This window comes from Dasypus novemcinctus, chromosome 26, assembly GCF_030445035.2.
Source record: "Dasypus novemcinctus isolate mDasNov1 chromosome 26, mDasNov1.1.hap2, whole genome shotgun sequence".
NCBI lineage: Eukaryota > Metazoa > Chordata > Mammalia > Cingulata > Dasypodidae > Dasypus > Dasypus novemcinctus.
This window is the reverse complement of record NC_080698.1, coordinates 14,328,205-14,356,098: the sequence shown is the minus strand read 5'-3', so window position 1 is coordinate 14,356,098 and position 27,894 is coordinate 14,328,205. Positions and strand designations below refer to the sequence as shown.

The window sequence follows — 27,894 nt, the reverse complement described above, 5'->3', positions numbered from 1 at the left end:
CAACCTGTGCTGATGGGTTTGTGATTTCCGGGACATGACTGTGGGGCCGTAACAGTGCTTCTCAAACCCTCTGTGCTGAAGGACCTCTTGTTTGTTTTAAAATTTAATGTCAGGGGGATGCGGCTGTGGCTCAATCAGTTGGGCTCCCGTCTACCACACGGGAGGCCCTGGGTTCATGTCCCAGGCCTCCTTGTGAAGGCAGACTCGCCCGCAGGCACAGGGAGAGCCACCGCCCCTCAAGCCCGTGGAGAGCTGACTTAGCAAGGTGACGCAACAACAAAAAAAAGGGAGACAAGCAAAAACACAGAAGAGCGCACAGTGAATGGACAGAGAGAGCAGACAGCAAGCAAGCCACAAGAGGGGGATTAAAAAAAAATTTAATGTCAGGGGTTGGTACTTTAAAAAAGCACCATAAAAATTATTTGTTGGAATAAAAGCCAAAATATATACAATTTAAGCCCATGTGTTTTATTACTAGATCCAGTAGACATAAGACCACTCGGTCACATTGCTATAAAAGCGTCTAAATCCTAACCCTCAGTTTCTGTGGTTATCTGTCTCAGACAGATCTACAAAGAGAACGTGGGCTGGCGGTGCTCCCCGGGCTCCCGGGTATCCTGCGGGTCTGGGTGTGAGGGCTGGTGTTTTTTCACGGGGGTTTTGAGAAGTGGTTTGGAAGTGTACTTGCAAGAGGAAGCTGGCGACAAGCATTTGCAGAACATCCCACACGTCTGTGGCTCATCTGAAATCCCTCACACTCGGTGGGGCCCTCTGACTGGAGCTTCTTCCGCTTTGGGTTCTCTCCCTTGCGCTTTCAGCAGGGCTGTTTGCTTTGTCAAGCAAATGGCAGCAGCAACAAAATCTTATTTATTATGGAAAATTTGAAACACGTCTACAAAATTGACCAGAAGAGATTTTTGAACCACACATTCCCGTCATGCTACTTCAATAGTTATCACCTCCAGGGGGATCCTGTTTTGTTTTGTTGTTGTTTTTTTTATTTTTTTTTTTTTATTTTTATTTTTTTTCAAAGATTTATTTATTTATTTAATTTCCCCCCCTCCCCTGGTTGTCTGTTCTTGGTGTCTATTTGCTGCGTCTTGTTTCTTTGTCCGCTTCTGTTGTCGTCAGCAGCACGGGAAGTGTGGGCGGCTCCATTCCTGGGCAGGCTGCACTTTCTTTTCGCGCTGGGCGGCTTTCCTCACGGGCGCACTCCTTGCGCGTGGGGCTCCCCTACGCGGGGAACACCCTTGCGTGGCACAGCACTCCTTGCGCGCATCAGCACTGCGCATGGCCAGCTCCACACGGGTCAAGGAGGCCCGGGGCTTGAACTGCGGACCTCCCATATGGTAGACGGACGCCCTAACCACTGGGCCAAAGTCCGTTTCCCATGTTGTTGTTTTTTTTAAAAGATTTATTTCTCCTCCCTCCCTCCATTGTTTGCTCTCTCTGCCCATTCCTGTGTGTTCTTCTGTGTCTGCTTGTATTCTCATTAGGTGGCTCTGGGAACCGATCCTGGGACCTCCCGGAGTGGGAGAGAGGCGGTCATTTTCTTGCGTCGCCTCAGCTCCCTAGTCTGTTGCATCTCTTATTGTCTCTCCTCTATGTCTCTTTTTATTGTGTCATCTTGCTGCATCAGCTCTCCGCGTGGGCCAGCACTCCTGCGTGGGGCGGTAGTCCTGCGCGGGGCAGCACTCTGTGTGGGCCAGCTCACCCCACCGGCCAGCTTGCCTTCACCAGGAGGCCCTGGGTAAAGAACCCTGGACCTCCTATATGGTAGACAGGAGCCCAATTGCTTGAACCACATCCGCTTCCCGGGATCCTGTTTTTATCTGCTCTGCCAAACCCCAAATATCCTATTTCTTCTGTCAGTTTTTCTTAGCATATTTATGAAAGGGTCCTTTTTAAGCAACGCAACCACTGGACCATTATCATATCTGAAGAAAAAAAAGATTTCTCTCTCTTTTTTTAAGGAGGTACCAGGGAATGAACCCAGGACCTCATATGTGGGAAGTAGGTGCTCAACCACTTTAGCTCCCCAACAGTGATTTTTTAAAAAATATTTTTTATATAATGGATTTCTTAACATCCTCAAATTTCTAGTCAGTATTCAAATTCCCAGGATCTATTTAAAGCCCACACGTTGTGATTGGTGGGTATGCTTCTTATCTTTCTTTGAATCTGTAGGTTTCCCGCTACCTTTCTCTTAACTATTTCTTACTTGAATTTATTGTTGAGGAAACTTACAGTTTCCCTTATGCCAGATTCTGTTGCCTGTGTCCCTGTGTGCCTTTTAACACCTTCCTCAGCACATCGCCTTTCCTGTGATTTGGTGGATGGATCTAGAAGCATGATCAGATTTGCATTTGAATTTTGCAGCAAGAATGGGTCATATGTGATGTTGCATTCTCTCATTTAGACCTCTGCCGAGATTTTGGGGAGAAATTGTTTTTCGTTGTAGGCGGGTAGCTCGGCCCCTGGTGTGAGGACTCTAGTTTCCCCTTTCGCTCTGCTCTAGATGAGGGCCGCCGTGGAGCCAGCTGGGGAGTGGGAGCATGCACAGAGGGCAGGTGCCCCCGAGGCTGCAGAGGCCAGCGCCCACACGGTGCCAGCGGAAAGCCCTGCCCTGGCCCCACAGCGCGGTCTGTCACCATGACCTCGACGCGGCAGCCTGTGGCGTGTGCTGGCCAGTTGGCCCCGCCCGCGTCCCGCCCTCAGCCACTTCTGCCAGAGGGTCCAGAGGACAAGTGGGCCCTGCCGGGCTGCAGGGGCAGGGCCGCCAGGGGTGCAGGAGCCACGCAGGTGCAGTCTTGTCCACCCCGTCCTGGAGTTGGCGTCAGCAGGGGCTCGCAGTATCAGATCATTAGCTTTTTTCAAGAGAAGAGAAGTCACTTTCTGATTCATTTGTTTATTGGCATCAATATGTGAGAGATCAGGGTCCTAGGAAGAAAAACTTGACTTTCTAAGAAAATGTCTTCTTTCTTTTTTAACTTTTTAAAAAATTGATGTACAGCATATTTGTGGATTTCTTATTTGCCTACTTGCTAAAATGTATTTCTAACCCACAGTCAATATTTGTGTGTTTTCCTGGTCATTTACAGAACTGCGAAAAATTTGAATTGCCCTTTGGGCCCGTTCCCAGCTGGGTGGAATCAGGCCGCGCTCTCCCTTGTTTGGGTTCAGCACTCCTGCCGTAAACAAGTGTCCTTGTTTTGCTTTGTTTTTTAATAACTTTTTTTTTACTTAAAGAGATTGTTGGATTGCAGAAAATACTGAGTCCCCATATACTGCCTTCCGTTAGTGTGGTACCTTTGTTACAATTAATGAAAAATATAATTGAACTAAAAACTATAGCCCCCAGTTTCCATTAGAGTTCACTGTTTGTTGTACAGTCCTATGTTGTTTCTTTTTAAAAATTTTATTCTACTAACATTTATAAACTTAAAATTTCCCCTTTTAACCACATTCAAATATATAATTCAGTGGTGTCACATTCATAATATTGTGTTTCTATCACCACCATTACCAAAACTTTTCCAGCAAATTCTGTATGAGTTAAGCATTAACTCCCCATTCCCTACCCCTACCCAAGCTCCTGGTAACCTGTGTTTAAGTTTTTGAATCTAGAATTTGCTTATTCTGATTATTTCTAATTATTTCATATTAAGATCATATAGTATTTGTCCTTTTGTGTCTGGCTTATTTCATTCAACCCAGTATCTTCAAGCTTCATCCATGTTGTTACATGTATCAAATGTCATTCTTTTTATAGCTGAATAATATTCCATTATATTTATATACCACCTTTTATTTTTCTCTTCATCTGTTGATGCACACTCAGGTTGCTTCTATCATGTGGCAATGCCACTATGATCATCAGTGTGTTAGAATCCCTGCTTTCAATTTGGGATATATACCTAGAATTGGGATTGCCAGGTCATGTGGTAATTCCATACTTTAACTTCTTGAGGAACCACCAAAATGTTTTCCACATTTTACATTTCCATAAACAATACATATGTGTTCCTATTTCCACACCAATGCCACATTTTCTTCGATTATTCTCTGTATCCTCTCCAACACTTATTATTATTTTTAAAATAATAGCCAACCTAGTAGGTATAATGTGGTTTTGCATGGTTTTGGTTGGCATTTCCCTAATGGTTAATGATTGTGAGCATCTTTTCATGTGCTTTTTGGCCATATGTATATCTTTTTTAGAAAAATGTCTATTCAAGTCCTTTGTCCATTTTTAACTGGTCTCTTTCTTTTTGTGGTTGAGCTGTAGGATTTCTTTATATTTTCTGGATGTTAAACCTTTATCATATATGTGATTTCCAAATATTTTCTTCCATCCTGTAGACTGTCTTTTTTCTTTCATGATGAGGTCCTTTGATGCACAAATGTTTTTAATTTTGATGAAGTTCATTTTATATGTTTTTTATTTTCTTGCTTTTGGTATAAAGTCTAAGAAGACATTGCCACACATAAAGTCCTGAAGTTGCTTCCTTATGTTTTCTTCTAGGAGTTCTATAATCCTGGTTCTTATATTTAGGTCTTTGATCCATTTTGAGTTAATATTTGTATGTGGTGTGAGGTAGGGGTCCTCCATTCTTCTGCATGTGATATCCAGTTTCCTCAGCACCATTTGTTGAAGAAACTATACTTTCCCAGTTGACTGGACTGGGCATCTATGTCAACAATCAATTGGCTGCAGATGTGAGGGTCTCTTTTCCCCCACCCACAGCTCCCTCTTCTGTTTGCTCATTGTTTTTGCTCATTGTTTGCACTCTTGTTTTCGCTTGTAGTTTGCAGGTTGTCTTGCTCCCTGCTGATTTGTTTTTGTTTGTTGTCTACTCCTTATCCGCTCATTGTTTGCTCATTGTTTTTCTCATTGTTTTAGTTTGATGTCTGCTGGTTGTTTGCTCATTGTCTTTTTTTTTTTTTTTAAGATTTATTTGTTATTTATTTCTTTCCTCTTCCCCCAACCCTGTTGTCTGCTTTCTGTGTCCATTTGGTGTGTGTTCTTTTGTGTCCACTTGCAGTCTTTTCAGTGGCACCAGGAATCTGTGTCTCTTTGTTGTGTCATCTTGCTGCGTCAGCTCTCCATTTGTGTGACACCACTCCTGGCAGGCTGCACTTTTTTTGCATGGGGCGGCTCTCCTTGCGAGGTGCACTCCTTGCACATGGGGCTCCCCTATACAGGGAACACCCCTGCATGGAACAGCACTCCTTGTGCACACCAGCACTGCGTGTGGGCCAGCTCACCACATGGGTCAGGAGACCCTGGGTTTGAACCCTGGCCCTCCCATGTGGTAGGCGGATACTCTTATCAGTTGAGTCAAATCTACTTCCCTCATTGTCTTCTTTAGGAGGCATTGGGACCCAAATCTGAGACCTCCCATGTGGGAGGCAAGTGTTCAACTGCTTGAGTCACATACATTCCCCCCGAGGATCTATTTTTGAACTCTCAATTCAATTCCATTGGTCTGTGTGTCTGTCTTTGTGCCAGTACCATGCTGTTTTCACAACTGTATCTCTTAAAATAAGAAAGTATGAATCTTCCCCTTTATTCTTCGTCAAAATGTTTTTGGCTATTTGGGGACCCTTACCCTTCCATATAAATTTGATGATTGGCTTTTCCAACTCTGTAAAGTAGGCTGTTGGAATTTTGATTAGGATTGTATTAGTCTGTGATAACTTTGGGTAGAATTGACATCTTAATATTTAGTCTTCCAGTCCATGAACAAAGAACATCTTTACATTTATTTAGTTCTTTTCTGTGATTTCTTTTAACAGTGTTTTGTAGTTTTCTATGTGTAAGTCCTTTACATCCTTGGTTAAATTTATTCCTAGATGTTTGATCCTTTGGATTGCAATTGTAAATGGAATTTTTAAAAACTTAATCTTCATATTGTTTATTACTAGTGTATGGAAACACTACATTTTTGCAGGTTGATCTTGTACCCCACCACTTTACTGAATTCATTTATTAGCTGTAGTATCTTTGTTGTGGATTTTTCAGTATTTTCTATATATAGGTCATGTCATCCAAAAACAGGGAAAGTTTTACTTCTTCCTTTCCAATTTGGTTGCCTTTAATTTCTTTTTCTTGCCTAACTGTTCTGGCTAGAATTCTGGTACAATGTTAAATAGCAGTGGTAATAATGGGGATCCTTATCTTTTCTTGATTATAGAGGTAAAGGTTTCAGTTTTTCACCTTCCATTATGATGTTGACTATGGGTTTTTCACATATGCCCAACTCAAGGTACAAAAGAGGTACTTTCTCACCAAAGTCAGCTGCCATGTGTTGAAGCAAGATGGCGGGCATGTCTACTGGGTTTTAGCCTCTTCCTCTGAGGTTCATAAACTTAATCTCAAATTGTCACAGTCTTCTTATTGAGTTAACCCCTTTATGCATATACAATAATGTTTTGATTTAAAGTCTTTTTAATCTGGATATTAGTATAGCTACTCCAGTTCTCTTTTGTTTACTAGTTGCATGGCATATTTTTTCCATCTTTTTATTTTCAGTCTACTTGCATCTTTGAATTCAAGGTGAATTTCTTATAAGTGGCATATAGTTGGGTCATGCTTTTTATGCTTTCTGCCAATCTCTGCCTTTAAACTGGAAAGTTTAATCCATTTATATTTAACACAACTACTTGTATCAGTCAGCCAAAAAGGTGCTGATGCAAAGTACCAGAAATCTGTTAGCTTTTATAAAGGATATTTGGGGCAGAAATTTACAGTCACAAGGCTCTGAAGAGTCCAACTCAAGGTACCCAATGTCATTTGTCACATGTTGAAGCAAGATGACAGGCAATGTTTGTGAAGGTTCAGCCTTCCTTCTTCCTCTTAAAGCTCCATGGGCTCAGCTTCTTCTGATCTTAGCTGTAGGCTGGAATAAGGCTCATCTGTCAGGGCTTCTCAGCTGCTCTCTTTTCTTCAGCTGCAAACTATCAGGCTCATCTCTCTTCCTGGGGCCTCTGCCATGTCTATGGACTTGTCACTTTTCTTCTGTGTTCTTCTCTGTGTATCTACTTCTGTGTATTTCTTCTTCTGCTTTCTTAATTGAGATTCTGCCTATATAGCCCACCAAGGGGGTGGACACTCAACCCTGCATGCCTTAATGATGTGGTCGAATCAAAGCCCTTACTTAACATAATTTAATCAAAGGAATCCAATACAATCAAAGAGTAATACTGACCAATTTGTAAACTGACCAATTTACAAACATAATGAATATCTCCTTTGAGAATTCTTAAATAATATCAAACTGCTACACTACTGTTATGCAGAACTATCTTCTGCCATTTTGCTGCATAGTGTTTTTTAGTCTCATGCCTCTTTGTTCCTCATTCTTCCATTAATGCCTGCTTTCATATTTATTTGATTTTTAATGATTCTTTTATTTTTTATTTTGAAATACTTTAGATTACATAAATGTTACATAAAAAGTGTAGGGGATTCCCATATGCCCCACTCCCTACCCCTCCCACACTTTCCCACATTAACAACATCATTTGTGGTACATTTGTTAAAATTGATGAACACATATTGGAGCATGACCACTAAGTGTGGATTATAGTTTACATAATAGTTTGCACTTTGTCCCCACAATTTTGTAAGTTATGACAAAATATATAATGGCCTGTGTCCATCATTGCAATGTCATTCAGGACAAATCCAGTGTCCCAAAAATGCCTCCATATTACACTTGTTTTTCCCTCTCCCTTCCCTCAGAACTCTGGCCATCAGTGATTAACGTTTTTCCATTGCTAGAATAACAATAAGTGTATAGTAGAATAACAGTAAGTCTACTCTAGTCTATCATTCATTCCCCAATCCTGATGATTCTGGGATGCCCACTCCACCTCTAATTGAGAGGGGGCTTGGATCTCATAAGGCAGATGGCTGGGACTATCTTGAGAGGGGACTTGGATCCCATAAGGCAGATGGCTGGGACTATCTGGAAAGGGAGCTTGGCTCCCATAAGGCAGATGGCTGGGACTATCTTGCTTGCAGTTGCAGACTCTCTCTCTTTTCCTTGGGATGGGCATTGTCCATCATCATCTCCTTGTTAGTTGTCCTGGGTGTGTCCAATGAACTGGAGAGTAGGTGTTGCAAGTCTGTTGAGATTCAGGGCCCAATTGGCACATGGACAGCCCAAAGATTTAATTCTCTTGGACATATACCTATCAACTCTAGTACTAACTATAGGTTAAAATAGAAGAGGCAGAAGAGCCATGTGTAGGGAAACCACAACTGAGTCCAACTCTGTCACACTGGGGTGCATAAATTCCAAAGAGGGCCCACTGGCAGGGTGCCAAACTCCTGAGCTGTCTGCTCTGCCTATAGTGTCTGGGTGTCTCTAGAGCTCTCAGAATTGAGTCTTTTCTCACTTCTTTCTTTTTTTTTTTTTTGATAAGTTTTCTTCGTGGTTACCATGAGACTAAAATTTAACATCCTAAATCTCTAAGTCATGTTTGATTTGATACCAACTTAACTTCAATGGTACACATATACACTGTTCCTGTACTCCTCTTTCCCAAAACCTTTTCATTGTACTTATCACAAATTATATCTTTATACATTGTATGTCCAAAAACATAATTTTTCATTACTTTTTATGCATTTGTGTTTTAGATCCTATGAGGAATAAAAAGTAGAATTACATACTAAAAATATAATGCAATAGTACTGTACTTATAATTACTCATATGGTTATCTCTGCTGGAGGTTTTATTTCTTTATGCTGCTTTGGTCCACTGCCTAGTGTCTTTTCCTTTCAGTCAGAAGAACTCCCTATAACACTGCTTATAGGGCAGGTCTAGTGGTGATGAACTCCATCAGCTTTTGTGTATCTGGAAATGTCTTCATCCCTCCCTCATTTTTGAAAGATAGTTTTGCTGGATATAAAAGTCTTGGTTCACAGTTTGTTTTCACCACTTTAAATATCCCATCCCACTGTCTCCTTGCCTACATTCTTTCCAATGAGAAATCATCATTTAATCTTATTGGGACTCCCTTATATGTGACATGTTGTTTCTCTAGTGGCTTTCAGAATTCTCTATCTTGGGCATCTGACAGTGTGATTATAATATGCTGTGGTGTGTGTCTATTTGGATTTATCCGGTTTGGAGTTTGCTGACCATATTGTATGTGTACATTTATGTCTTTTGATAAATTTGGAAAGTTTTCAGCCTTTTTTTCTTTGAATATTCTCTCTGACTCTTTCTCTTCTCCTTCTGCAACTTCCACAATGTGTATATTTATATGCTTGGTGGTGTCCCACAGGCTCCTCAGGCTCTGTTCATTTTCCTTTCTTCTTTCTGCTTCTTACACTGAATGAGATCAATTGTCTTATCTTCAAGTTTTCTGATGATTTCTTCTGCCAGCTCCAGTCTGCTGTTGTACCCTTCTAGGGAAGTTTTGATTTTGTTAAAATTGTGATCTTCAACCCTGTTTGATTCCTTTTCATCATTTCCAGTGCTTTATTGATATTTTCTTGGCATTTATCTATTTTCCTAATTTCCCTTAGTTCTTTGTACATGTTTTCCTTTTGCTCTTGGAGCATACTTAGAACCATTTTTTGAAAGTCTTTGTCTGGTATGGCCCAGGTCTGATCTTCCTCATGGGTGGTGTATTAGGGTTCTCTAGGGAAAGACAATCAACAAAATATATCTGTCAATAGTATGCGATTCTTTAAGAGTCTCTCATGCAGCCATGGGGATGCACAATTACAGGTTCCACAGGCAGACTGCAACCAGGGGCTGCAATGAAAGTCCAGTAAAGGTTCTTGACAAGTTCTGGGAGATGTTGGCTGTCCAAAGATGAACTGGGAAGTTCTCTCTCAATGCTGGAATCACTTCCCCATTTAAGGCATTCAACTGATTGGGTTAAGCATCACTCATTGTTGATGGTAATCTCCCTGATTGAGGTAATTATAACAGCTATGATTTACCACTGCAGTAAAGTCAGTGGTGACTAAAGTCCATAAATGCCCTTGTATTACAGTTAGCCCAGTGCTTGCTTGACCAAACCACTGGGCACAATTACCTGGCTGAGTTGACACAATAGCCTAACCATCATAGATGGTTTCTAATGCTTTAATATTATCTTTTGTATGGGCCATTCAAATATTTTTTTTTGTATGTTTTGTAATTTTTTTGTTGAAACCTGGATATTTTGATGTTTTAATGTGTCATCCTGGAATTTAGACTCCGAGGCATTTTTCTTGTATCCAATTAGTGCTATAACAGCCTTCTTTGGAAGTTTTGCAAGTTTTTTTCTTTTAGTGCCTTAACTATGTCCACCACTGCCTTCTTGTCTCCATGGTTTCAGATGAGAAATCAGCACTTAATCTTATTGAGCTTCCCTTGTATGTGATGGTTCTCTTTTCTCTTGCTGCCTTCGATATTTTCTCTTTGTCTTGAGCATTGGACAGTTTGACAAATATATGTCTTGGAGTAGACCTGTTGGAATTTATACTATTTGGGGTGCACTGAGCTACCTGGACATGTACATCCATCTCCTTCAGTAGGGTGGGGAAGTTTTCAGCCATTATTTCCTCCAAGATTCCTTCTGCCCCCTTTCCCTTCTCCTCCCCCTCTGGGATGCCTATAATGCATATGCTTGTGCATTTTGTGTTGTCGTTCAAATCCCCAAGTCCCTGCTGGATTTTTTCTATCTTTTTATCTATCTGTTCTATCTGTTTGATTTCAGATTTGTATTAGTCAGGATTCTCTAGGAAAACAGAATCAACAAGAGATATCTGTCAATAGTATGTGATTCTATAAGAGTCTCTCATGCAGCCAAGGGGGTGCACAAGTCAAGGTTCCACAGGCAGGCAATGAAATTCCAATGAAGGTTCTTGACAAGTTCTGGGAGTTGTTGACTGTCCAAAGATAAGCTGGGAAGTTCTCTCTCAATGCTGGAATCACTTCCCCTTTTAAGGCATTCAACTGATTGGGTTAAGTGTCACTCATTGCTGATGGCAATCTCTCTGACTGATGAATTATAACCAGCGATCTATGATTTACCACTGCAGTAAAGTCAGTGGTGACTAAAGTCCATAAATGCCCTTTTATTACAGTTAGCCCAGTGCTTGCTTGACCAAACAACTGGGCACAATTACCTGACCGAGTTGACACAATAGCCTAACCATCACAGATGTACTGTCTTCCACATTGCTAATTCTTGCCTCTGCCTGTTCATATCTGGTGTTATGTGCCTCCAGTGTATTCTTGTATTCTTGACTTCTTGGATTGTGCCTTTCATCACCATCATTTCCGGTATCTTTTTATGAATGTTTATAATTTCTTTAGTATGTTCTCCTAGTGTCTTCTTAATATCCGTAATCTCTTCCTTCTCTTCATTAAGTTGATACATTATATTTGTTTGGACAGCTTTGATTATTTGTTCAATGGTCTGCATCTCTTCCTGGTTTTTAGTTTGTTCATTGGACAGGGCCATGTCTTCCTGTTCCTTGGTATGGTTTGCGATTTTTTGTTGCTGTCCAGTCATCTTTTTATCTTGATGAGTTTATTGTGTTGATCAGCGCCAGTCTCTACTCTAGGCTTTTATTTAGCTGCTGTTTTTATGTGTGTGTAAGTTTTCTCTTTGACACTTTGTTCTTGTTCTACTTCCTTGCTGATTTCTATGTTCCCTCAAAGGAAAAGATTAGGGCCAGAGAAAGTGAAAGAGGAAAGAAAAGAAAAAGGATAACAGTAATAATAATAGTAAAAGGTAGAAGAGGAACTGTATAGGACGTAGGAAAATTATTATTTAACTTATGTAAGCAGTGTAGAGTAATCAGAATAATAAAGTGGAGTACCGACAATGACATGGGAATCCAACTAGAGAAAAATATATAGAATGAATTAAAAGGTGAGAATAATGAGGAGGGAGAGAGAAAAGAAAGGACAAAAAGAAAAAAAAAGTTAATAAAAGAAAGAAAACAGAATAGATGAGTTAGAAATATAAAACAGAAAGATTGAGGATTAAACAGAGAGGTGAAATGTAAGAATAACAACTGAAAGTGAAATTTAGGAAGATGAAGGAAGGAAAAGAGATGGTGGTGGTAGACAGAATTGTTATAAACAGAAAAGGGGAACTCATGGAGGAAGAAACACAGCAAACAAGAAACATGCCAGCAGCACCTACTTAGAAAAAAGGGGCGCGGGTAAAAAGGAAAAGAAAACAAGAAAATAAAACAAACATATAAGCAAGCAGTCAAGCACTAAGGAAAAAAAGCCTTCCTTCTTAGGCCCCTGTGGGGCTTCCCAGGCTGCAGGTGTTCATCAGTCAGTTACCATACAGCCTTCCCTTTGCAGGTTTTGAAGTGGGTTTTAGTGAGTAAGCTAAGTTAAATTTTTTTTTTAAAGTAACCTTTTTTCAGGAAAAACGAGATGCAAGAGAAGCTAGTACAAATATAACGTCTATGTTTTCCCTGTCCTAACGTATCAGCTGGGTGTTTGATATCCTGGTGGATCACTGCTCTAAGAGGAGCCAGGAATTGAATGAGGGATTTCATATATTCAAGGCAGAAACTCCTCCACTGAGCTCAACTTTCGTGTTGGGTCAGTAAGCTCTTCAGAAAGCTTTCCAGTCACTTTCCCTCAGGTAGAGGTGTCCCTGCCCCCTTTCTATGTCTTACTGCTTTCTCTGCCAGGCTAGCAGGATGCAATAACCTGTGGGAATCCCCCCTCACCTGTCTGGGTCAGATGGAGTTTGCTTTTGAAATTTAAATGGGGCCCTGTAACTGAATTCGATGAAGAAAAATGACTCTCAACCCTCTTCTAAACCACCCCCTCCTCCCAGGGGACCCTAAATATGCTCTTGGAAACTTATTAAGCACTTCCTACTGCCTGCCTCCCTTAGGGAGTTGAAATTTTGATAGTTTTCAGCACAGGACTAGTCCATTGCCGACTCCGCCCTCTCCCAGGCCAGGTTCCTCTCTCCCAGGACTGCTAGGTAAATCAGGCTGTCTCAGCAGATTCGCCTCTCCTCTTCCTGGGGCCACCTTGAGCCATCTGGTATGCTCCTCAAAGCTCAAAACAAACCCACAGAAAGGAAACACCTCTCCACCCTTTGCCAGAAACCTCCTACTCTCAGAGAATGCTAGGAGAATGAGGGTGGGGCTTAGCCTTCCTGTCCTGTAGTTTCCAGCCTCAGGGGCTAGAAACTCAGGGTTTTACCTTGAGCAATTTATCTCTCTCTCCAGATCAATATCCTGAAGGCTTCTGCTCTGTGGGTTCCCAAAACAGCTCACTAGGGCAGGATCTTCCCCCCACTCAGCCACTTTTTGAGAGAGAGGTGGTGAGTGTGCACTTAAATTGACACCGTCTTGCCCTTCTCCACTTAGTCTTATTGAGGTTCCCTTGTACGCTTGTATGTGATGCATTGTTTTTCTTTTACTGCTTTCATTTTCTCTCTTTATCTCTGGTATTTTTCATTCTGAATAGTAGGTGTCTCAGAATAGATCTGTTTGGATTTGTCCTGTTTGGGGTGTGTTGTCCTTCTTGGATATTGATATTTTTGAATTTCATAAGGGTTGAGAAGTTTTCTGTCATTATTGCCTCAAATATTCTTTCTTTTCCTTTTCCAGTCTCTTCTCCTTCTAGGACAGCAATCATGTGTATGTTGGTGTGTTTCGCGTTGTTATTCAGTTCCCTGATACCCTGTTCCATTTTTTCCCATTCTTTTGTCTTTCTGTTCTCCTGTCTTTTCAAGGTCAGATGTTTGGTCTTCCAGTTCACTAATTCTGACTTCCATCATTTCAAATCTGCTGTTATATACCTATAATATATATATATTTTTAAAGATTTATTTATTTCTTTCCCACTCCCCCCCACCTCCTGTTGTCTGTTCTCTGTGTCCATTCATTGTATGTTCTTCTGTGTCTGCTTGTATTCTCATTAGGCGGCTCCGGGAACCAATCCTGGGACCTTCTGGAGGCTATCATTCTCTGCGCCACCTCAGCTCCCTGTTCTGCGGTATCTTCTTATTGTCTCTCCTGCATCTCTTGTTGCATCGTCTTGCTGCGCCAGCTCTCCACGTCGGCCAGCACTTCTGTGCGGAGCAGCACTCCTACATGGGGCGGCACTCCTGCATGGGGTGGTACTCTGCATGGGCCAGCTTGGCATGCAGGCCAGCTCGCCTTCACCAGGAGGCCCTGAGCATCAAACCCTGGACCTCCTATATGGTAGATGGGAGCCCAAATGCTTGAGCCACATCCGCTTCCCCCTTATAATGTATTTTTAATCTCATCCATTATGTTTTTTATTCCCATAAGTTCTGTTACTTTTCTTTCCAGGCTTTCAATTTATTCTTTATGCTCACTCAGTATCTTAATATCTTTATCTCTAAGTCATATTTTCCTTCAACTCCTTGAATTCATTTAGGGGATTTGTGTGATTATCGATGCTTAGTTGTCTTAAATCCTGTGTTTCATCAGGATCTAGGTTTGTTCCTTTGGCTGGGCCATCCCTTCCTTTCATAGTATGACTTGTAATTTTGTGCTGATGTCTAGGCATCTGAATATGTTGGTAACTTTACTGTCAGTCAAATTCTCTTTCTTGCCTAGTGGTTTTGTTTCATGGCTCTTCTTTGATTTTTGGTTCAACTTATTCTAAGTTTTTAATATTATTCAGCTTGAGCTATCAAAGTAGGGCCAAAGGCTCAATAATGAGGCGCAGATCCACCCCAATTGGATCGGGACGAGAGATTCCTGAAAGATTTTCTCCTTGCAGTTTCCTGGCCAGCCAGCAGCTGGGGCTCATTGGCAGCTCTTACCATGGAGGTGTCTCTCACCTTCCACTTACTGGTGATTGTGGTCTGGCCAGAGCTGAGATTCAAAGCGGACTCGATGGCCAAATTCACTGAAGAGAAACCACTACTCTGCCCTCTGCCACATGCTTCTTCTTCCCAGGGAGGAAGATATCTGTTCCCCTCTCGGTTGGCTGCAGTGTGCCATGGATTTTATCCAGGCTGTTTGTCTTGAGGGTGGGGGGTGGGTGCCCTTCTCGGTTGCGGGTGGTAGTAACTCACGGTTTTTGTTTCAGCTTCTTTGTCTTTCGGTCCCTCTCTCCCCCCTGGAGGATGCACAGCAGTCTGCTGCTCTGCAGATCCACAAAGCCTCTCCCTTGGACAGTGTTTGCCCTTCCTCCATTGTTTTTGTGAGAGAGTTGAGCCCTGCCTACCTATTCCAACACCATCTTCCCAGAAGTTGATAGTCTTTTGATGCACAAAAGTTTGTTATTTTGGGAAACGGACTTTGGCCCAGTGGTTAGGGTGTCCGTCTACCACATGGGAGGTCCATGGTTCAAACCCCGGGCCTCCTTGACCCATGTGGAGCTGGCCATGCACAGTGCTGATGTGCGCAAGGAGTGCCGTGCCACTCAAGGGTGTCCCCCGCGTAAGGGAGCCCCACGCGCAAGGAGTGCGCCCTGTAAGGAGAGCTGCCCAGCGTGAAAAGAAAGAGCAGCCTGCCCAGGAATGGTGCCGCACACACTTCCCGTGCCGCTGACGACAACAGAAGCGGACAAAGAAACAAGATGCAGCAAACAGACACCAAGAACAGACAACCAGGGGAGGGGGGGGGGGGAATTAAATAAATAAATCTTAAAAAAAAAAAAAGTTATTTTGATGAATTCCATTTTTTTAACTTTTGGTGGTGGTGTTGCCCATGCTTTGGTATAAAGTCTAAGAATCCACTGCCTAATACAATATCCTAAAGATGCTTCCCTATGTTTTCTTCTAAGGGTTTTATAGTTTTAGCTCTTATATTTAGGCCTTGGATCATTTTGAGCTAACTTTTGTATATAGCGTGACACAGAGATCTCCTTTCATTCTTCTGCATGTGCATATCCAGTTTTCCCCACTCCATTTGTTTAAGAAATGATTCTTTCCCCATTGAGTGGTCTTGTCTCCCTTGTCAAAAATAAGTTTGCCATAGATGTATGTTTCTGTGCTCTCAATTCCGTTCCATTGGGCTGTATGTCTGTCCTTGTACCAGCACCACACTGTTTTGATTTCTGTAACTCTGTAATAAGTTTTTAAATCAGGAAATTTGAGTCCTCGAACTTTCTCTTCTTTTTCAAGATTGTTTTAGCTATTCAGGGCTCCTTGCCCTTCCATATCAATTTGATAATTATCTTTTTCATTTTTGCAAAGAAAACTGTTGAAATTTTGGTTAGAATTGTGTTAATAATTTTGGGTAGTTTTGACATTTGACAATATTCAGTCTTCCAATCCATGAACATGGAATGTCTTTCCATTTATTTAGGTCTTCTATAATTTCTCTCGTAATGATTTGTAGTTTTCTGTATATATGTCTTTTACATCCCTGGTTAAATTTGTTCCTGGATGTCTTAATTCTTTCAGTTGCTACCATACATGGAACTTTTCTTGATTTCATTTTTAGGTTGTTCATTGCTGCTGCATAGAAACACCACTGATTTTGAGCATTGATCTTGCATCCTGCCATTTTGCTGAATTCATTTATTTGCTTTCTTCTAGAATTCTTGGCGTTGTTGGGGTTTCTAACTTCTCCTGTTCCATCTTCTGTCTTGGGCAGGCACCGTGTGCCTTCACCTCATGGGTGGGAGTTTTTCAGATAGTCTCTGTCAGTGTGGGGTCTTTATGGGATACCCTGGTTGTTTCCAGTCTTGTGATTTGATCATTGTTGGGAAAGGATCATCCAAAAGCTATTGGCATTTTTGTTTTACCTCCATTACTCTGCTGAGTAATCTTTGAAGACTGTAGCTCTGACCCCGTTCACTGCCTCAAACCGCTCTAGAACCCCGTCACCCATCAGGCCAACACTTCGAGCTCTGCAGTCTTGTCTCGCCCTGACATTCCTTCAGTTCCTTATTTAAGTCTTTCCATCTCCCCCAAACCCCAGACCACCAGTTCCTCGAGGTCAGATGTCTTGTATTGCCAGAGACACAAACAGTGCCTGCACGTGGCTGGGCCTCGCAGCGTCTGGAGTGGATGGTCAGTGAGTGCAAGTGCCGTCTCCCTTCTCCTCCTGGGGAAAGCCCTTCCTTCTCCTCCCTTCCAGTGGGTTTACTCCTGCCCAGCCCCCAGGTTCATACTTGTTATAGGGAAGCCTTTCGGAGGACCCTTGACTTTGGGAAGGGCCTCTCTCCTGCACCCCCAGCGCCTGCTTACCTGTCCCGGCACAGACCTCACAGTACTGAAATTCCTGCTCCTCCACAGGCCGCCTGGTTCCCAGGGCAGGGGCCGTGAGGACCGGGCCTGCCTCCTCCCGCCCCGGGGCATCTGGCAAGCACGCAGTGGACCTTTGTTGACCAGCAAAGCAGCCGCAGCCTGGGGCCGATTCTGCGCGTGCATGCCCAGTTAAGCTCTTTAACGCCCGTTTCCTGTTTTAGGGGAAGCGAGTCGCTCCATTAGGGTCCGTGGACGCGAGAGGACCCTGGGCCGGAAGCATGTGGGGCGTCCTAGGAGGCTGGCGGTGCCGGCGCGTCGGCCCACTCGGAGCCCTGGCTCGCGGGAGCTGGGGGCAGGGGCGGGCCCCGGGCCTCCGCGCCCTGGCCAGCGCGGGCCCCAGGAGCGGCGAGGAGTACAGCTACGTGGTGGTGGGCGCCGGCTCGGCGGGCTGCGTGCTGGCCCACCGGCTCACGGAGGAGCCCGCCGAGCGCCTGCTGCTGCTGGAGGCCGGCCCCAAGGACGTGCGTGCGGGCAGCAAGCGGCTCTCGTGGAAGATCCACATGCCCGCGGCGCTCGTGGCCAACCTGTGCGACGACGCGTACAACTGGGCCTACCACACGGAGCCGCAGCCGGGCCTGGACGGCCGCGCGCTCTACTGGCCGCGCGGCCGCGTCTGGGGCGGCTCGTCGTCGCTCAACGCCATGGTGTACGTGCGCGGGCACGCCGAGGACTACGAGCGCTGGCAGCGCCAGGGCGCCGCGGGCTGGGACTACGCGCACTGCCTGCCCTACTTCCGCAGGGCGCAGGGCCACGAGCTGGGCGCCAGCGCCTACCGCGGCGGCGACGGCCCGCTGCGCGTGTCGCGGGGCAGGAGCCGCCACCCGCTGCACCGGGCCTTCCTGGAGGCGGCGCAGCAGGCGGGCTACCCCCTCACCGAGGACATGAACGGCTTCCAGCAGGAGGGCTTCGGCTGGATGGACATGACGATCCACGGAGGTGCGCGGCCCCCGCCCGCTTCCCGCGGCTCTTAGCGCAGCCCCCTTCCCGCCCGCCCCCGGGGTCAGGAGGTGTGGACAGTCTGACGCCCGAGTCAGGTGGAGAGGACAAGCCAGCTGCACCCCCGGCCGGCAAGGCCTCCGGGAATCGACTGAGGGCCGGCGCCACCTTGGGTCTCTCTGGACCACCAGCCCCCGTTGGTGTGGGTGACAAGAGAGTCGGCCACTCTGGTCAGAGGCTTACGGATGGGGAAACTGAGGCACCGAGCTGTTAAGGCCCTTGCTCACGATGCCAGGGTGTACCCAGTGCTTCTGCTGGCCTTTTCAGGGTTCTGCCCTCTTTTCTCAGCTCTGGCTCCCCGTGATCCTGTCGAGGGAGTAGGATATTCTGCCACTGTGTCCAGGGGACTCGGGGCAGATGAGGATTTCAGCCTTTTGGTCTTAGCTTTACTTTGAAGACAGGGTTGCAGGGTCAGGTGAAGGGCATTCTCTCTTCTTCCTTCTCTGCCCTCCTCCTGCCCCACGGCCGCCAGGGGGTGGAGAGGGCCAGAGCCGCCCTGTGTTCTGTCCTGCAGGCAAGCGCTGGAGCGCGGCCTGTGCCTACCTGCACCCTGCGCTGAGCCGCCCCAACCTGGAGGCCAAGACCCAGGCGTTTGTAAACAGGGTGCTGTTTGAAGGCACCCGTGCAGTGGGCGTGGAGTACGTCAAGAGCGGCCAGAGCCACAGGGTGAGTGCAGTCCAGCTGCGGGGCCGGGCCCGGGTGGCAGGAGAGGCACGGGCAGTGACCCTGGCGGTCGTGCGCAGCGTGGGCAGAAGGGACGCCCTCCTCCCGCAGCCCAGCTGCACGCTTGCCCCCGACAGCACCGGGACTCCTCCCCATCACGAGTGAGCGGCTGGCGGCACTGGTGTTGCCAGGCCTTCAGGCGGCCCCAGCCCCCTGCAGAGTGGGCGCCTCAGGAGCTGCCACTGCCTGCCCCGGAGCAGTCCCAGCACCTGCCCCTTCCCAGGGCCCTGACCTCATGAGCTCTGCCGTTTTGTATTAGAGGCTGTCTTCACGTGCCGCGCTCCGCTGAGCCCGCTGGCGACTGCTGGGTGCCCCACGAGCCCAGCTGGCCGGCTGCTGGCGTTAGTTAAGCCGTTCATTTGAGTGCCTGTTTTAAGTGATGTCATTTAAGCTCAGCAATCCCATTTTTAAGATCATTTCTACTCTGGCTGTTGCAGGGTGTAATAGCCTGCATGCCCTGCCTTATAACCCCACACCACAGCGCTGCGTGCAGGCTGCTGTCAAGTAACAACACGGCGAGCAGCCGCCCAGGACCCACCCTCATGCCCCGCGGACCCCCCGAGGCCGTGCTCCGGGTTCTGTGGGTGGGCGGGAGCCAGCCCCTGGGCGACTCAGGAGAAGAGCGGCTTTTCAGGGCGGGAAGTGTGGACGTGGGCACCCCTCACCCTGTGCCTGGCGACCTTCTGGCTCTCCCAGGCTTACGCCAGCAAGGAGGTGATTCTGAGCGGAGGCGCCATCAACTCCCCACAGCTGCTGATGCTCTCGGGCATCGGGAACGCGGACGACCTCAAGAAACTGGGCATCCCCGTGGTGTGCCACCTTCCTGGTGAGCCCCCTTCTCCCCGCCCCGTGGACGCCGCTCTGCTGAGGGGCTTCGCTGACTGAGCTCAGTCAAACGATTTCCTTCATTTTACTAGTATGTCCTGGGGAGGCGAGTGGGGCTCCCTGGATTCAGTCCGCCCTTCCCCAGCGCCCGTAGTCTCCCAGTGCTCCCTGGATTCGGTCCACCCTTCCCCAGCACCCGCGGGTCCCCCAGTGCTCCCTGGATTCGGTGCACCCTTCCCTAGTGCCCACGGGTCATCCAGTGCTCCCAGCACTTTCCCTGGGGGGCACAGGCTGCGTTCAGGTTTCCTTCCCCCTCCGTTCCCACTTAGATGTGAGCCCCCTGGCAGGCGGTGTCTGCCCACATAGTGCCTGGGTGGGCCTGGGCCTGGCACCAGCGGCTCTGAGGAGAGAGGGGTCCAGACCTTTGTACTGTCCACCCACTGGCCTCACCAGCTGTGCCGAGCACTGACGGTGCCAACTCAGTGCTCCAGCACATGCTGTTCATATTATGGCAGTCCTTCCAGGCTTACAGGCTACTTTATAAACCGTCTTCTTTGCCCTCGAGGGCCTGGCTCTTTTTTTTTTTTTAATTTATTTTTATTATTGTCTTTTTTTTTTTTTTAAGATAAATAGATCACACAAAACATTATGTTAAAAAACATAAGAGGTTCCCATATACCCCAGTTCCCCCCCCCACATATCAACATCCCCTTTCATCAGTAAGGCCCATTCATTGCATTTGGTGACTGCACCCTGGAGCACTGCCACACCGCGTGGGCCGTAGTTTACATTGTAGTTCACGCTCTCCCCAGGTCCATCCAGTGGGTTATGGCAGGATAAACAGTGCCCTGCATCTGTCCCTGCAGTATCATTCAGGACAACTCCAAGTCCCGAAAATGCCCCATATCACACCCCTTCCTCCCTCTCCCTGATACAATTACTTCCATTGCTAGAATCATAGCAGGGGACTTGCTGGTGTTCTACCATAGACCTGGTGTGACGCTAACAGCGGGCCTGGCTCTTTAGAGCACAAGCTCCAAGGCATAAGAAGTCTCCAGAGGTCGCTGGCAGTGACCTGCCCAGCGTCCCCTCGAGCCTGGACGAGCTCAGACGGTCTGCGCAGCGCAGTTTGCCTTCCTCCCTTCCTGGGCCAGGGAAGGGCTGGGGCCTTCCGTCCTCTGCTGCCAGCCGTTCAGCCACTGCCCTCTGAGCCGCGACTGCTCACCGAGCCTGCCTCTGCCGGCGGGGGCCACCCGCCTGGGCGTGCACTTAGGGCCGGCGGAGGGCACCTGGGTTACGGGTGCTGCCCCAGGAGTGAGTGACAAGGCAGGGGGCTTTGGCAGCACCTGAGAGCGTTGTCCTTGGGAGCTGACCTTTTAACTGAGACCTGGGGAGAGAACAGGAGCTGGCCCAGCAGGCGAGTCGAGTGGGGGTTTCTCAGAATGAAGGGGCTGCCGAGAAGCCAGTGCGGCCCTCTCTGGCTGCCATCCTCCCTCCGCCCTCCCCCGTTTCAGGAGTTGGCCAGAACCTGCAAGACCACCTGGAAGTCTACATTCAGCAGGAGTGCACCCGCCCCATCACCCTCTACTCCTCACAGAAGCCCCTGCGCATGGTCCAGATCGGCCTGGAGTGGCTCTGGGGCTTCACAGGTGGGCGTGCTCACCAGGGACTTGGGCGAGACATCTGTGGGGGGACCGCCTTCTTCCCGAGGGGCCGGGCAGGGGCCCCTGGGCCTGAAGCTGAGCTGTGCCCCTTATCTCCACTCTCGGAGCCCCGGTTTTCCTGTCTACAAAATGGGGATCCGCAGTCCCTCCCTGACGCGGTCACCCATGTAAAGACCTGAGCACAGGGCCTGCGCTTCCTGACAGGAGTACTGCCTGCACACTCTGTGGGGTCCAGGAGCCCGGAGAAGGGGCTCAGAGGGCACCTCTGGGTGCTGGACCGTAGCGTCAGCATTCACTTTTCAGCATTTTCAGTTTTTTCTAGTCGAATCTCCAAGCACTGCCTAGGCCAGGAAATATTGCTTTGAAGACATACACGTTCATTCAACATGTATCTCTCCCACACCTACTATGTGCTAGATGAGAAGAGCCATCAAGGTCGGTTCCAAGGGGAGTGTGCACGCTAGTAGGGAAAGCAGAAAGAAACAAAACACGCCACGTTGTAGGTGTAAAGAGGCAAACAGCAGGATGCCAACTCAGAGGGTGGGGGAGGGGACCGAGGGGCAGGAAGACTCTGCACCCAGGCCTCGGGCAGACATTGGTGGGTGGAGGAATTGAGTTGTTGGGCCAGGGAGGCTGGAGTGCAGCGGGAGGCAGTGGTGGAAGGTCAGATGGGGGAGCGTGCGGGGAGCTTGACCTTGCAGGGCCAGCGGTGTGTGAAGGGTGGGCAGGGGCAACCAGGGCAGGGCTGGGAGACCACCAAGGAGGCACCTCATCTGGTCCTGGCCTGGGGGGCAGGGTAGTAATGACGGGGTGGACTGAAGCCAGGTTTTGGAGCTGGCATTGGTGAGATGGGCTGGATAGTGGGGTTGGTATTGAGGAAGAGGGAGGGATCAGGGCCACTCCAGGTTCTGACTTGAGCTGGTGCAAGGAAGGCGTTGGGGGTGGAGGCTCCTGAGGCACGGAGGCTCGGCCGTGTTGGGTTTGACGTGCCTGTTCAGCCCGCAGGTCTCCCAGGCCTGGTGGGTTCAGGGCAGAGGGCAAAGGTGAAGGCCAGCACTGGGCACGCACCAGGTACTGCAGTCCGTGGTGCTGGAGGAGGCCGCCTGGGGAAAGAGGCCGGAGGGGAGGGCTTGGCTCCAAGTCCAGAACAAGGACAGAAAGAGGAGCAGCAGCCGGGGAGAGGAGGCAGCCAGGGTGAATGCCCGCCCGCCTGCCCTGACCCGCTCCTCTGCCTTGACCTCTTTTGACCCTCAGGGGATGGAGCCACTTCCCATCTAGAAACAGGTGGGTTCATCCGGAGCCAGCCTGGGGTCCCCCACCCAGACATCCAGTTCCATTTCCTGCCATCCCAAGTGATTGACCACGGGCGGGTCCCCCCGCAGCAGGAGGCCTATCAGGTGAGCAGGTGGCTGTCTGCGTGGACCCTCTCTTCCTCTGGGCTGGAGGACGTGTTCTCATCGTGACAGGCATCCTTCCCTCCACGGCAGCAGAGCCCTCGGGGTGGGTGTGCAAGCCCGTCCCGTGCCCTCCAGCTCCTCAGTGTTGGGGCGGGGAGGGGGATGGAGGGGTCCGGGAGCAGCCGCGTCAGCCTGCGTCGTGCGTGGCAAGGCGAGACCTGCGTGGCTCAGGACCGCCGTTCTAGGTTCGGAGCGTTAGAAGTGGACAAACGAGGCTGACTTGGCCCTGTGCCTGCCAAACCCAGAAAGTTTTGGGTAGTGGTGTCTAAAACAAGGGCAGAAACAGAGGTGGCTTTTGTGGAAGGGTGAGAAAGATGCAGGCAAATGCTAAATGCATCTGCTCTTACCTGACTGGATCCCGAGCCCACTGTGCAGGAAACCCGGGCCTTCTGAGCTGCTGAGTCAGGGTTGGTGGCGGCCACTGTGGATGTCTCTGCAGGGACTGTAATGCTTCCTCTGGTTCTTGCAGTTGCATGCGGGGACCATGCGGGGCACGAGTGTGGGCTGGCTCAAACTGCGAAGTGCCAACCCCCGGGACCACCCTGTGATCCAACCCAACTACTTGTCCACAGGTAATTCACCAGCCGCCTTCATTCCCCGCCCCGGGCTTGCTGGGTCATTCACTGAATGAGCGAATCCTTTATGGGGTTCTTATCTGTCCTGGAATCTTATCCCTGGACCACATTTTCTGAGATACAGGTCACGTCCTATATCCTCTGTCATTATTTTAGGCTCTAAACTTCATATGCTGCTCTGCAGGGTCCCAGATCACTCCAAGTAACCCTGGGGTATCAATTTAAGCTTGCATGACTGGAGAGATTTGCAGCTTTCGGAATAATCCAGCAGAAGGTACAGGGGGATTTGGCTGTGTACATGCCAGGTCTTTACACAGAGTTCACGTAGCATTTTTCCAACTGTGAACTCTGAGCATCCTTTAAAAAGGAATTACATTCCTGGACCTGTCCCTTTGCATGCAGCAAAATTGAGAGCTGGCCATTGGGCAGGTTTTGCAGTTGGCCCGGCATCTTAGCAGCACTGCCCGTGCGTAGGTGACCAGCTAGCTGGAGGTGTCAGCCTCCCCATTCCTTAATTGTGTTCTGTTGGGCAGTTTATGAGCCTGTCCAGCTGTGGGTCTTCCAGCAAACCCGACATGGGAGGAGGAGAAGCCTCACCTGTTTCCTCTCCTTGGCAGAAACTGATATTGTGGACTTCCGCCTGTGCGTGAAGCTGTCCAGAGAGATTTTTGCACAGAAAGCCCTGGAACCGTTCCGTGGGAAGGAGCTCCAGCCAGGAAGCCATGTGCAGTCCGATAAAGAGATAGATGCCTTTGTGCGGGCGAAAGGGGACAGCGCGTACCACCCCTCGTGTACCTGCAAGATGGGCCAGCCCTCCGACCCCACTGCAGTGGTGGACCCACAGACCCGGGTTCTCGGGGTGGAAAACCTGAGGGTCATCGACGCGTCCATCATGCCCAGCGTGGTCAGCGGCAACCTGAACGCCCCCACCATCATGATGGCAGAGAAAGCAGCGGACATTATCAAGGGGCGGCCCGCGCTCTGGGACAAGGACGTCCCTGTCTACAAGCCCAGGACCCTGGACACCCAGCGTTAAGGCAGCCACTGCCCAGAGAATGACCAGAGAACTCCCCTGCCAGAGGTCAGGCCGGGGAGGCCAGCACAGCCCTTCCTCCAAATGCCGGTCCTGAAACTGGCCGGAACATTAGGGCCCCGGCGCGGCCTCCCCAGGGACTGAGCAGTAGATGATTTCTTAGCGGCGGAGACCAGCACTGCTCAGCGAGTAAGGGTCTCTTCTCTAGGATTTCCCTGGGGGCTCTTTGGAGAAGGGGGCCCTTCCTGCCTCCTGGAGGACAGCAGAGTGGGGGACAGGTTCAGGAAGCAGGTTTACTCTTGGATGTCCTGTCCTGGCTGCAGCCAGGGCCCTGCCTCCTGCTCACTTCCTTGGCCCTGGCCAGTTGAGAGAACAGGCTCTTTCCCAAGCCCCCTCTTAGAGGCAAGCCCCTGAAGGAGCCGGGTTCTAGGGCCCGTGGCTGTTCTCCAGGGCAAGGGGAGCATCAGTCTCAGGCTGCAGGCTCTCCGCTTTACGCATAGGAAAGTGTCCCTGTTCAAGAGGGGAAGTTGCCTGCTGGAAGAAAAGCAGCCTTTTCCTTTCCCTTCCACTTCCTGATTTTGCTGGCAGTTAGGCCGGGTGGCTCTGAGCGGTTTGCGGCCCAACGCCTCAGATGCTCTGGCTCGTTCAATACAGACCGCTCCGAGGAGTCTGGGGGAGTGCCACTTGGTTTTCACTACCACAGGCTTCGTGATCAAGGGATTTAAAGTCTGTTACCAGGAAGCTGGAAACCTGGAGCAAAGCCCACCCAGCAGAGCCGCTGTCCCCGCTGTTGTGCAAGGGCGGCTCCTCCACAGGCCCGGGAGGCAACGGCACCAGGGCCCGGGCAGGGACAAGGGCTCAGAATCCTTTTCCCTGGACATCACGGGAGCAGACTGGGATGGAGCCGAGAAGGACTGACAAGCAGGCAAAACTTACACCCTGATCCTGCAAAAATGCAGTGGAGTGAAAGAAAAATAAATTGGCGAAGATTTCAGTTGGTGAGAGGGGGAATAAAAATTGATGCAAGCAGCATTTAAAGTGGCTCTTTGATCTTTAGACTTCTTACAATTCAATCATGTAATCCAGTTACTTATTTTTGGACTGGGGTACCTTATCCAAACTTAATGAAGTCAGTGCATTTTGGATTGATTTTTCTGAAGCTACCCAAAGCCACCATCTGTGGCAGGGAAGGAAAGAATTGCCGTATGGAAACTTGTAGCGCTGGGCCCAGAGTAAGGGGAGGAGAAATGTAGGGTGGGGTGTGGGGTGGGGAGTGGGCCTCGACTTCACCTGGGAGCAGTGTCGACTGGAGGCCCTTGAAAACACCTGGGAGGCCTGACAGCTGCAAGTTATGTTTAAGAGTAGAGAGAGGAAAACCTCACTTTTCTTCTTCCTTTTAAAAATTTAAGCAGCTCTTGTTTACTCTTACCTGTTTATCTTGCTTTATTTTCTGTTCCAAGGGAAGGTCAAGAAAGTACGTTCTAAATACGCTGAGAGGTTACTTTCTCCTAAAGAGGTCCCCCCATCAGTCCATAGCAGGAGGCGGCAGGCGACAGAGCTTGGGGCCTTGTGGCTGCCTGTTGGGGGAGCCCATGGCTCTGAGGGCCACATGCCCCCCCTTGGGGCCTTGGGGCTGCCTGTGGGGGGAGCCCACGGCTCTGAGGGCCACATGCCCCCCCAGCAAGCAGAGCTTATCGAGTCAGGCAGGAGGTAAAAAGTTTTGTGACTGTAAACCGGGGAGGGGGGTGTCTTCCCAGGCCTGACCTTTACTGTGATGATTGTCCGTCTCTGGTGCTGATACAAAGTGACAGTTTTTTGTTTTTGTTTTTTTCTTTTGAAGCACAAAAGTTTTTAATTTATTTTTTAAATTATTTTTAATGTTACATTAAAAAAATATGAGGTCCCCATATACCTCCCACCCCCTCACCCCACTCCTCCCATAACCACAACCTCCTCCATCATCATGGGACATTCATTGCACTTGGTGAATACCCCTCTGAGCACTGCTGTACCACACGGTCAGTGGTGCACATTACAGTTTACACTCTCCCCCAGTCCACCCAGTGGGCCATGGGAGGACATACAATGTCCAGTAACTAGCCCTGCAGTACCACCCAGGACACCTCCAAGTCCTGAAAATGCCCCCACATCACATCTCTTCTTCCCATTCCCACCCTCAGCAGCTACCATGGCCACTTTCTCCATCTCAGTGCTACATTTACTTCCATTACTAATCACATTAGTTCCAGAATAGAGTATCAGTAAGTTCACTGTAATCTATATTCCTCCATTCCGTGGACCCTGGGATGGTTATGTCCACTCCACCTCTGTATTGAGAGGGGGCTTCGATTCCACTTGGATGATGGATGCAATTCTCCTGTTTGCAGATATAGGCATTCTTGGCTCTCTGGTGTGGTGGTTGACCTCCACCTCCCTGTTAGCTGGCTGGGGTAAGTCCAATAAACCAGGGGGTAGGAGTTGCAAGTCTGTTGAGGCTCAGAGCCTGGCTATCACATGGAGAGTCCAGAGATTCCGGTCCCCTGAGTATACACTAAACCCCAGTGCCAACCACAGGTCCAGTAAAAGTGACAGGAGAGACTTGTGAACAAAGATCACACTGAGTCCAACTCCATCACACTCAGGACCACAAATTCCAAAGTAGGGCCAATTGACATGGCACTGAACTCCATCTGCCATGACCATAGAACCCGTGGGTCCCTGTAACCCTCAGAAGAACCAATACCTGGGGTTGTATCTACTTCAGCTGTCTCTGGAACTCTGCTGAGTGTGTGTAAGGGCGACCCCTCTGATGACCTCCCGGCTCTTTTTTGGAGACTCATAGCCATATAAACTCATTTGTCCTTTCCCTTTCCCCCTTTTATTCAGGGTCAAAAAGCATTTTTAACTCCTGATATTACATGTAGGCTGAGATATTCTGCTGGTCTGAGTTGACCCTTTTATTCAAGGTTGTTCTCCAGCTGCATCATCAGCTGGTACTTGGTAGTAATCGTTCCATGCCAAGGAGGCTCATCCCCGGGAGTCATGTCCCATGCTGGGGGGGAAGGCAATGCATTTACATGCTGAGTTTGGCTTCGAGATTGGCCACATTTGAGCAACATGGAGGCTTTCAGGAGGTAACTCTTAGGCACCCTGCAGCTCTAGGCCTAGTTCTTATTTCAGGCCCACAGGCCCACAAGCATAGTCATTAGCATCAAGGGCTCATTGTTGGACCATCCTTCCTTATTGGTCTTAGCCATTGCACTCGGAGGATTGTTGCTGTTCCATTAGGGAATGTGACAGAGCTCCCCCGGGCAGGAATTCAGCACTCCCCCAGCCATCATTCCCAACTGTAACCACTATGAAAATATCCAAACATTTTTAT

General features: G+C 48.3%; 1 protein-coding gene across 8 annotated transcripts in view; it reads left to right on the top strand.

Moving 5' to 3' along the window:
- The window catches only part of CHDH (choline dehydrogenase), a 30,680-nt gene extending 5,136 nt beyond the window's left edge, over positions 1–25,544 (top strand). For 4 of the 8 annotated variants that reach the window (XM_004464456.4, XM_058288229.1, XM_004464453.5 and 1 more), the window contains exons 2-8: positions 17,401–18,175; positions 18,750–18,901; positions 19,655–19,784; positions 21,298–21,432; positions 22,702–22,844; positions 23,374–23,476; positions 24,097–25,544. In XM_004464456.4, the coding sequence (XP_004464513.1) occupies positions 17,458–18,175; positions 18,750–18,901; positions 19,655–19,784; positions 21,298–21,432; positions 22,702–22,844; positions 23,374–23,476; positions 24,097–24,515 (1,800 nt within the window). In that variant the 5' untranslated portion in view covers positions 17,401–17,457 and the 3' untranslated portion in view covers positions 24,516–25,544. Of the gene's footprint in view, positions 1–16,910; positions 17,003–17,227; positions 18,176–18,749; positions 18,902–19,654; positions 19,785–21,297; positions 21,433–22,701; positions 22,845–23,373; positions 23,477–24,096 lie in introns of all 8 variants that reach the window. The other 4 variants (XM_012527535.4, XM_071212094.1, XM_058288228.2 and 1 more) reach the window with 2 other exon arrangements.
- The last annotated feature ends 2,350 nt before the right edge of the window (positions 25,545–27,894 follow it).